A 12,298-nucleotide genomic window follows, 5' to 3' on the forward strand; every position below is an offset into this window, starting at 1 on the left:
GTGCGCATGGGGGGTACCTGTGGTACCCCCTGCATTTGCATACACAAAGCGGCAGACACCGCGCGGTGCCTGCCGCTTTGTGTATGCAAATGCATGCCTGCATTTTTAACATTGCGGCAGGCAGTGCTTTCAGCACCGCCCGCCGCAATGTTAAAAATGCATGATGCGCCCGCCAGTGTGGCAGGCGCATCATAATAGGCATGGCGGGACCGCCGCTCACATCGCGGACGGTCCCGTTTTCCACAGGTATGGCGGGAGGGCAAAGTCCGTCCGCCATCCTAATCGGCCCCAAAGTTTGCTCCCAGTGGACGGAAGCATGAAAAAATGCTCCCGCCTGCTGGGAGTGGTCCTTAGATCTGTTTCCTTGCCCGCATCACTGGGGGCAGGGAAAAAGATCTGAATATTGCTCCCTCCCACAAGGAGCTGCATTTTTTGCTGTTCCCTGTGGGGGGAGCAATGCAGGCTTCTGCTGGATGCGAGGAGCTTGCCGGGTCCACGGGGGCCTCCCGGCATCTGCCATCCTGCACCCTATCTACATTGGCCAGGCATCCCCGGGCTGAAATTGGCCCGAGGAGGGGCTGCATGCCCCCCCCCCTATAACTGGGATGGTGGGCCCCAGGTAATGGGGTTCCTGGGGCCAAAAATGGCCAAGGGAGAGGAACACAAACCCCTACCCCACAAAATAGCCGAGCCTCGGAGGTTGGGGTCTCTGGGGCTAAATTCGGCCCAGGGTGGGGGCCCACGGGTTGGCTGCATTTGGGGGCTTGGTCACGTCACAGGGACTGGAAGAGACTAGTATTCTACATTATTTTGGAGGCCTCGGTCTTGCAAATTAAATCTACATGCTAGGGGAGACTAGTACATCAAGGAGGCCTTGAACAAAGGGATCAGGTTTCAAAGCTGGTTTGGGCAGGGCGTGGTACGTTTATGACAAGGTCAAACACCCTTGAGTCATGCATATTTTCACACAAAGAAATTAAATATTTATTCAATTATGTGCATCTGTTTTTCAGAATCTGGTCTGTTGATATAGTATTTGGTTTTTCCATCTAGAGTCATATCATACTGGACAGTGACCTGCAAAGTTAAATTAGATTAAATATGTATCTTATTAACACTGAAACAGTAGGTTTCATTATCATCTCCCAATGTATTCATGTTAAACCTATGAGCTGCTAAGTGGATATCTTTCTCCTCTTGTTGACTACAACAAACATTGAATTGCAATATTCCTTCAATCAAATGCTTTTTTTCATTATAGGATCGTATTTCTAAGCCTAGCAATCCGTTGACAAGTGGGGTCAAAATATATATCCCGCATAGATACATTTCTTAATTACCTCTTCCGGGCATATGACAACTTTACCTGTATGAGATCGTAAATGTTTTCTAAGTTGAGCTCTGTCCATAAATTTACGATGACAATGTGAACATTCCGGAAGAGAATGGCCTATTTATAATAAGAAAAAGAAAATTGTAAGAATATTTCAACATACGATCATAAATGCTTAAACATTTTTTTTGTAGAAAAACATCAACATAGGTTACTTTATTTAATTCTTCTTTCATTGTGCTTCACAGGAAGCAGCGTACATCTCTTTATGTACTATTAGCCCCAATAGTATGAAAAGCATGAGTAGCCATTTTGGCAAATCAAATTCAAACCATAATGTTAAATACCAGATGCCACTAGGGCGTGTATTGCTGGGACTACACATATAGTCACACAGGAAGAGCATTGTCAAGCTATAGTATCCAGATGGTCAATTCCAGGTAGTTCTTGACTGGGGACGGTGTTAGATGGTCGAAAATAAGGTCCGCCAACCGCTTGCGCATAGCTGGCGAGCTATATTGCAGCTTAAACAGAGTTAAACCAACTCGGCGATTTCTTTGAGTGCCCGAGAGCGCGTGCACATCAAAGCCACCAGCCTCCTCGGGCATCTCAAGCTTCCCTCAGCTGGCATTTCTCCTCCCCTAATTAGTCATGCACGGCCGGCCGGTCAGCACATCAAAGGCTGCTGCTCCCGGCCCCTATTCTTCCCTTCTTGCCTCTCCCCGCCCCCCTTCCCACCACAGCAATGCAGAGGGCTTCTTTATATTGCAGCCCCTAACCATCTCGCATGCTGCTCTTGAAACAATAACCATTGTTGGTCATGATATAATAAACGCTCTAATTATTTTATCAGGGCCACACAGAATTTTATAAAGTCTTTTGCTGGCATTTTCGTTTTATGCTGATTGCTATTTTACACCTTTCACATGCTGGCGATTTGCTTCAAAGATATACATTCATCCTGAATCCCGTTACTAGAGCTTTCTCCTCTTCTGCTATATATGGGTTTTAGTTGAATTTCATTGATCTCTTTTACTACTAATTTATAAAAAGTGCCACCCACCACACAGCTCCACCTACACAGCTCCACCGATGCACCCACCACACAGCTCCACCGATGCACCCACCACACAGTTCCACCGATGCACTCACCACACAGTTCCACAGATGCACCCACCACACAGCTCCACAGATGCACCCACCACCCAGCTCCACCGATGCACCCACCACACAGCTCCACAGATGCACCCACCACACAGCTCCACAGATGCACCCACCACACAGCTCTACTGATGCACCCACCTCCACTGATGCACCCACCTCCACCGATACACCCACCACCCAAGACACAGCTCCACCGAGGCACCCACCACACAGCTCGACCAAGGCACCCACCACACAGCTCCACCGATGCACCCACCACACAGCTCCACCGATGCACCCACCACACAGCTCCACCGAGGCACCCACCACACAGCTCCACCGAGGCACCCACCACACAGCTCCACTGAGGCACCCACCACACAGCTCCACCGATGCACCCACCACACAGCTCCACCGATGCACCCACCACACAGCTCCACCGATGCACCCACCACACAGCTCCACCGATGCACCCACCACACAGCTCCACCGAGGCACCAACCACACAGCTCCACCGATGCACCCACCACACAGCTCCACCGAGGCACCCACCACACAGCTCCACCGATGCACCCACCACACAGCTCCACTGACACAGCTCCACCAATGCACCCACCACACAGCTCCACAGAGGCACCCACCACACAGCTCCACCGATGCACCCACCACACAGCTCCACCAAGGCACCCACCATACAGCTCCACCAAGGCACCCACCACACAGCTCCACCTACACAGCTCCACCGATGCACCAACCACACAGTTCCACCGATGCACCCACCACACAACTCCACCGAGGCACCCACCACACAGCTCCACCGAGGCACCCACCACACAGCTCCACCGAGGCACCCACCACACAGCTCCACCTATGCACCCACCACACAGCTCCACCGAGGCACCCACCACACAGCTCCACAGAGCCACCCACCACACAGCTCCACCGATGCACCCACCACACAGCTCCACCGAAGCACCCACCACACAGCTCCACCGAGGCACCCACCACACGGATCCACAGATGCACCCACCACACAGATCCACAGATGCACCCACCACACAGCTCCACAGATGCACCCACCACACAGCTCCACAGATGCACCCACCACACAGCTCCACAGATGCACCCACCACACAGCTCCACAGATGCACCCAGCACACAGCTCCACAGATGCACCCACCACACAGCTCCACCGAGGCACCCACCACACAGCTCCACCAATGCACCCACCACACAGCTCCACAGAGGCACCCACCACACAGCTCCACCGATGCACCCACCACACAGCTCCACCAAGGCACCCACCATACAGCTCCACCGAGGCACCCACCACACAGCTCCACCTACACAGCTCCACCGATGCACCAACCACACAGTTCCACCGATGCACCCACCACACAACTCCACCGAGGCACCCACCACACAGCTCCACCGAGGCACCCACCACACAGCTCCACCGAGGCACCCACCACACAGCTCCACCGAGGCACCCACCACACAGCTCCACCTATGCACCCACCACACAGCTCCACCGAGGCACCCACCACACAGCTCCACAGAGCCACCCACCACACAGCTCCACTGATGCACCCACCACACAGCTCCACCGAAGCACCCACCACACAGCTCCACCGAGGCACCCACCACACAGATCCACAGATGCACCCACCACACAGCTCCACAGATGCACCCACCACACAGCTCCACAGATGCACCCACCACACAGCTCCACAGATGCCCCTACCACACAGCTCCACAGATGCACCCAGCACACAGCTCCACAGATGCACCCACCACACAGCTCCACCGAGGCACCCACCGGACAGCTCCACCGAGGCACCCACCACACAGCTCCACCGAGGCACCCACCACACAGCTCCACTGATGCACCCACCTCCACCGATGCACCCACCACACAGCTCCACCGACACAGCTCCACCGATGCACCCACCACACAGCTCCACTGATGCAACCACCACACAGCTCCACCGACACAGCTCCACCGATGCACCCACCACAGAGCTCCACAGATGACCCCACCACACAGCTCCACTGATGCACCCAAGACACAGCTCCACCGAGGCACCCACCACACAGCTCCACCGAGGCACCCACCACACAGCTCCACCGAGGCACCCACCACACAGCTCCACCGATGCACCCACCACACAGCTCCACCTATGCACCCACCACCACCGAGGCACCCACCACACAGCTCCACCGAGGCACCCACCACACAGCTCCACCGATGCACCCACCACACAGCTCCACCTATGCACCCACCACACAGCTCCACCGAGGCACCCACCACACAGCTTCACAGAGCCACCCACCACACAGCTCCACAGAGCCACCCACCACACAGCTCCACCGATGCACCCACCACACAGCTCCACCGAGGCACCCACCACACAGCTCCACTGATGCAACCACCATACAGCTCCACCGACACAGCTCCACAGATGCCCCCACCACAGAGCTCCACAGATGCCCCCACCACAGAGCTCCACCGATGCACCCACCACACAGCTCCGCCGATGCACCCACCACACAGCTCCACCGATGAAGCCACCACACAGCTCCACCGATGCATCCACAACCACCGATGCACCCACCACACAGCTCCACCGACACAGCTCCACCGATGCACCCACCACACAGCTCCACCGATGCACCCACCACACAGCTCCACCGAGGCACCCACCATACAGCTCCACCGAGGCACCCACCACACAGCTCCACCGATGCACCCAGCACACAGCTACACCGAGGCACCCACCACACAGCTCCACTGAGGCACCCACCACACAGCTCCACAGATGCACCCACAACACAGCTCCACGATGCACCCACCACACAGCTCCGCCGATGCACCCACCACACAGCTCCGCCGATGCACCCACCACACAGCTCCGCCGATGCACCCACCACACAGCTCCGCCGATGCACCCACCACACAGCTCCGCCGAGGCACCCAGCACACAGCTCCACCGAGGCACCCACCACACAGCTCCACCGAGGCACCCACCACACAGCTCCACAGATGCACCCACCACACAGCTCCACCGATGCACCCACCACACAGCTCCGCCGATGCACCCACCACACAGCTCCGCCGATGCACCCACTACACAGCTCCGCCGATGCACCCACCACACAGCTCCGCCGATGCACCCACCACACAACTCCGCCGATGCACCCACCACACAACTCCGCCGAGGCACCCACCACACAACTCCCCCGATGCACCCACCACACAGCTCCACTGATGCAACCACCATACAGCTCCACCGACACAGCTCCACCGATGCACCCACCACAGAGCTCCACAGATGCCCCCACCACAGAGCTCCACAGATGCCCCCACCACAGAGCTCCACAGATGCCCCCACCACACAGCTCCACCGATGCACCCACCACACAGCTCCACCGATGCAGCCACCACACAGCTCCACCGACACAGCTCCACCGATGCACCCACCACCCAGCTCCACCGATGCACCCACCACACAGCTCCACCAATGCACCCACCACACAGCTCCACCGATGCAGCCACCACACAGCTCCACCGACACAGCTCCACCAATGCACCCACCACCCAGCTCCACCGATGCACCCACCACACAGCTCCACCGACACAGCTCCACCGATGCATCCACCACACAGCTCCACCGATGCACCCACCACACAGCTCCACCGAGGCACCCACCATACAGCTCCACCAAGGCACCCACCACACAGCTCCACCGAGGCACCCACCACACAGCTCCACCGAGGCACCCAGCACACAGCTCCACCGATGCACCCAGCACACAGCTCCACTGATGCACCCAGCACACAGCTCCACCGATGCACCCACCACACAGCTCCGCCGATGCACCCACCACACAGCTCCGCCGATGCACCCACCACACAGCTCCGCCGATGCACCCACCACACAGCTCCGCCGATGCACCCACCACACAGCTCCGCGGATGCACCCACCACACAGCTCCGCCGAGGCACCCACCACAGCTCCACCGATGCACCCACCACATAGCTCTGCCGATGCTCCAACTAAGCTCCACCAATGCACCCCCCAAACAGCTCCACTGATGCACCCGCTAAGCTCCACCGATGCACACACCACTCAGCGCAACCACAGCATCACTCAGCGCAACCACAGCATCTCTCAGCGCAACCACAGCATCACTCAGCGCAACTACAGCATCACTGGTTCAAATATGTTCTTTCAATGTTTCAAGCTGTTTTCAAGCTTTCACGCTTTATTACAAATCACAAAAAGATGTTAATATTTCACTTCTGTTCTTGAATTTTCGTCACAATAAAAAACACTGAACATAATCTTCACAAAAGTTATTTACAAAAGTTTAAGCTATTGCCATTACAAATTAAATAAATTATTTAAGTATTAATTATTTTTAAAAATTAAAAGCCATTGTTATTTGTAATATCAATACATCTAAGTCACGTAAATACAAAACATGTTGCATTACAAATGCTATAGGTGTCACATTTGCGAAAGTTATAACTATTGGCATTGTAAATTACAAAGCTATTAATTTAGCTATTTAAAAAAAACACATAAATAAAAAAAATTCATTTATAAGACCAATAGCTCAAACTTTCCTAATGCGAGCCCTATTGCATTTCCAATGCTTGTTTAATGTGACAGCAATATGGAGTATTGAAATGTTTTGAGTTGGTTTTCGGGGTCATAACAAAGAAGCATGTTGAAGAAGCATTGGCACAGCAAAAAGATTTGATAATTGATGATTAATGTACACATCACTCTCACACACACACATACGCAATAATCCAGGCATATGTGTTGGCCAAAGGGATCAATGTATATCTATGGTCCCATGCAGTCATAAGCCAAAATGGCCTTAGTCGGTAATGAATGCCAACAGTCCCAGACAGTTATGATAATCAACAGCTCCATGCAGTATTGAATATCAGTGTCCCGAAGCACTAATGGCTTTTTAGCCAACAATATCTTGCCTTGTTAAGGTAATTATTCATAAGCGTACTGCTGAAAGCTCCTACTTACACTTGTATTATTTCAATAGCTTGCACTTCTTTAAGCGTTCTACTTTATTTCTCGTTTTTTTTCTTTTACATAACATCCGACAACACTCATGCATACTTCCAGATCTCTTCAGTTATCTCCTTTCATATGATGCTTTTCGCCTTTGCCACGTTTACCTACGTCAGTGTATTTAACATAACGATTATAAGCATTGGAGGTAGCAGGATCAGTGGGCAAGCATTAGATACAGTGGGTACCTGGGTCACTCACTATCTGTCTATCTCTCCTGTGGAGGGCTTGAGGTGTGCTGTACCCAATAGTAATCACAAATAATGCAATTTACTCACGTAGGTTGTATTCTTTTTTTTACTGAAATGGCAGTTCCTGTCTATGCTACTTTAAAGTAAGATTGAGAATGTCCAAAGTGTGTCGGAAGAGTAGCTAGAATAAAAGGTTTATTTTAATGTCTGACAGAGAGGTGTGAGATTTCTAAATTAAATGAAACCTGTGGTGAGCACAGCACTCCAATCTTCCGAGACTCGCAGAATAACACCAGACATTAAAAAAATTAATGCATTTTTGCATAGTTATAAGAACTGTTTTCAAATGAAAGTATTCTTGTTTGTCTAGTAAGACATTTCTAGGTAAAGACATTTCTAGGAAAATACATGGGCCTAAGCGACAAACACAGTGACGACAAACGGTATGACAGTCACTTCTTGGAATTAATTTTGAACCAATTTTAACAAGCATTGGCAGAACATTGGCAGAGCCAGACGGTCTTGCTTGCCAATATCTAGTTAGCAATGTGAACAGCGTTGCCAATGCACAAGCCACTATGTTAAAAGAAAGCAATGAAAGCATGGTGTACCATAGTTTGAAGATGACTACTGTGTTGAGTGATGCAACCTATGTTGTGTCATCTCATACATTGCCACAGCTTTATAATGCAATACAAATAGGAAGGGCCTGATTCACAAAGGGCCTCCGCACTCGTGGTAGAGGCCAGAGGTCATGGGGGAGTCATTGCACTCAGGGCGGAATCGCCACAATGTGTATTCTCATTTCGGAGATACCGCCCTAAGTGCAGAGACTCGCCCACTACTATGGGACCTCAGCCACGAGTACGTAGGTCCTTTGTGAATCAGACCCATTGTGTAACACAATTGGGTGGACTCTAGAAAGTGTCGAAAATAATGTTTTCATTGTGTTCTATACTTTTGACATGGCTGGACGCTACTACTGGCTTTGCCAATGCTAATGGAGCTTAAATAAAAGCTTTTAACTCTGATGGCACCAGCAAAGTCAATAGCTGCTGCCAGGGAACCATTAAAAGCATCACCAAGGCTGCTATTTGGCACGTGGTGTGCCCCAGAGGGTCATCGGGAGGGAGGGCGCTAGGGATTCAAGACAGGCCGCCATCCAGCATGTGGCATGCGGTCATGTAGGGCTGGGAAGGAGAGTGTGAGGGAAGAGACAGAGGAGCTAAGGGGATTAAAGAATGCAAGCATGCTCTGAAACCAGAGACAGGCACTCCCGAGACAGCTAAACAAGTAGTGTAATGAAAGAAAATGACAAAATATTGCCAGGACATCTATAGTGGAAAGCTACAACCAATCAAAAGCCAGGGTGAAAGGAGGGAGGGACAAACAGTGAATAGAGAGGAAAGCCACTAATGAACCAAAGGGGACTGTGATTGACAAGTAAGCCATCTAATCATAAAGAAGGGTTGACTGCGAAATATTGTATACAATGCTGTCTGTGACAGACAGCTGAAAGTGTCTGTAGCGAGAAGGCAAAAAGGTGGTGAGCCCAAACTCCATTGCAAGGTGCTCACAAATCACACAGGTTTCTTCGAAGTGCACATTGGCAGGCTATGCAGCATCTGTCAGTTTGACCTGCACACATCAGCCTGCCCTGTATAGAGCGCCCTGTGTTTAAGGTATCCTTCCTGCAATAAAGCAGTTCTTTGTACAGTTCTTTCTGATGCTGTGCCATTGCCCATCAAATACCCAAAATATATAAATACAAATTAAGTATGCGCTGCAAGCAGGACTCACATATCTTCTATCCTTCAAAATATCCACTGCCCAGATGGGCATGGCTGCAACATGTAACTGGAGCCCACACTATAATGCCTACTTTTCTGTCTCTCGACTCAAACGTTGGTTCAATTTTAAAGCCCACCTCTAAATCAAAAGTAGTGTTTCTTTTTTTATCGTGATACTATTTCTAGAATACACAGGTACGCATTGACTAACCAATGTATCTGTTTATCTTTACCTCTATGTGTATGCATGCATATTTAATTTCTGGACCACTTAAACTTTGACAGGGTGTCCGCCCGCTGATTGCAGGAGCTTGGAGTTTAAGAGATATGCAAATAAATAAAATATGTGTGTGTTCGGTATTATTTCTGTCAACATGCATAACGAAGCAAAACCAAAGGGGATGATGGACGGGGTGTTGAACATTGCAAGCACTCACCCCAGTCAACTGATCTGGGTTTAATCCATCATCATTCTTTAGCTCACTCCGCCACCCCCGTTCAGACATAGCCATATGCAAATCAGTCTGACCCTGTGCCTCATGGGAACAGTCCAGCCCGAACTGCCAAGCCATGTCTTCCCTGGACCGGACCGGTTTATGTAAATTTACGGATTGCGCAGCTAATTTCAGGGGCTTTTCAGATGTAATTCTTAACCGTAACTGCACTTTAACTGAGGGTAAAATGAGGTAACTTTCAGAGGTTGTTTAAATATACGTTAATACGTTATACCCAATGATGAACGTAACTGCACTTTTTTTTCAGTGAATTTCAGTTTTTTGGGATATACTACATCCATCGTCCTTGATAATATTCCCTGAAGCGCAGTGTTTGGCAATGTCCAGGGCCTTACACGTGCGAGGTCAGTCAGCTGCAGAAAGCGAAACCCCGCTGTACAAAGCATTCAGCTGTGTGCAGCAAGGGTAGGCTAGGAATTGTTGCCATTGTGGGCAGCCAACCCTGATACGCAGCAGAGATTCACTGCAGGAGACCCCTGCACACAACCCATCGTGGAAATCCAAGTAGGTGTCGTTTTTTCTCAGTTTTTTTATATAGATATATGAACATCTTTTTCATTATTTGACATTTATTTTATTTATATATTGAGTTCACAAACCCTGATCCATCTACATATGAGAATCTTTAGAGACTGAGTTCCTGTTGAGTCTCCTGCCTCCCCGAGGAGGGGGACCAACTGGGGACCAACAGCCATCGCTGCGGGTACTGGGTTACAGAGGTTCATGAATCCTGGCCCAGGGTCCACAAACCCTGCAGCAAAAATCTGTATTTAAAGTTGTATTTTTAACACAAATGGTGAGTTCTTTTGAGACCCACCTCCACATCACTAAGCGGGTCCAAGCAGGTTTTACCCACCTTTGTTTGGCTCTTAACAAATGGGGAGTTCTTTTGGGACCAACCTCCACATGACTAAGCGGGTCAAAAGATGTTTTACCCGTCTTGGTTTAGCTCTTCTCATAGTTTTTTGCCAGTTGCAATATAAACAATTCAGTTGTGGCCAGTCAAAGCCTTTGCGTCTGTGGAGCAATTCTCGGACGGCAGACCTCGAAACAGAAGCAAAAAGCTTAATCGTCAAATGGGGGTCTCTAATTTCTTAAATTTGCAAACCAAAGTTTCAAGCCGACCCAAAAAAGTTTAGTAGAGCGAATTCCTAGAAAATTACTGAAAGGATTTACACCAAACCAAGCAATGACACTTTCCTCGGTACAGCTCTATTTTCATGGCACATTTGGTGTAAATACAGCCAGTGTTTTTTTTTCCTGTTGCAGAGCAAAAATTACTATGGCAGTAAAAATAGCAACTATTTTTTTTTACTCCCCTCCCTTTTAGATATTCCGCCCTTTAACTGATTTACATGAAACTCAAAATATGAAAAGTAGGTTAAATAGGGGGGTTTGCCAAATATTGTGAAGATCTGTAAAGCTCTGTCAAAGATGACAGCAAATCAAAGATTTTTTGACCTCCCCTTAACTTTCTCTTGACTGTCCCCATCACCACCAATCACCCTTGGCTATGCATCAGAACTGAGTTTCCTTCAGTGGGCTTAACTTGTGAACAGCTTGCCAAATTTGAATGCAGATTAATTAAAAAAGACCATAGTTATTATCATATTAAAACATTTTGCCCCCGTTTTATGTTTGACAGCCCCCTGGCCCCCTCATGGATATGCACAAAACCTAACATGCCCACAGAAGACTGAGCATTCAAGGGGATTCATCAAATGTTGCCACAGTTATTACCAAGCGAATACTTTTTTGACGCACCACCACCATTAGATTTTGTCCCAACCTTTACCAATTCACAGAAATTTTAAAATTCCAAGAGTAAGTAAATATTTAAGCATCTGAGAAATTCGTGGAAATTTATCAAGGTGCACTAACGTTACAGACTGTCAGCTTCCATCCTCCCCTCCCCCCCAGCTTTGAAACCCTTTCAAGCCCACCCAACACTTTCTGGTAGCATTACTTTCTTGGGAACTACTGACTGGATTTACACTAAACCAAAGAAAAAGCTTGGTGTATGTCCTTTGTTTTTTTCTTAAGAAACTGCACTAAACTTGGCAGCTCAAACCCAAACCAACTTTATTTTTTTCTACAAATTCGGTTCAGATTTGGCAAACGGCACCAAAGTTATTACCAAAACAAAAAATGTCCTTTTAAAGGTAATTATGAGGTGTGCGTATTTATGTTTATGTAAAAGCGTTTATTTCGAGAGGGAGCTATCT

At 49.5% G+C, this 12,298-nt stretch overlaps 1 protein-coding gene across 1 annotated transcript in view; it reads right to left on the reverse strand.

The window, feature by feature from the left end:
• Positions 1 to 12,298, reverse strand: part of ZBTB24 (zinc finger and BTB domain containing 24) — a 163,783-nt gene that overhangs the window by 58,282 nt on the left and 93,203 nt on the right. Inside the window, exon 5 of the mRNA XM_086926670.1 lies at positions 1,367 to 1,450. Coding sequence (XP_086782796.1) covers positions 1,367 to 1,450 — 84 coding nt within the window. The remainder of the gene's footprint in view (positions 1 to 1,366; positions 1,451 to 12,298) is intronic.

This window comes from Lissotriton vulgaris, chromosome 6 (assembly GCF_964263255.1).
Source record: "Lissotriton vulgaris chromosome 6, aLisVul1.2, whole genome shotgun sequence".
NCBI classification, from domain to species: Eukaryota; Metazoa; Chordata; class Amphibia; order Caudata; family Salamandridae; genus Lissotriton; species Lissotriton vulgaris.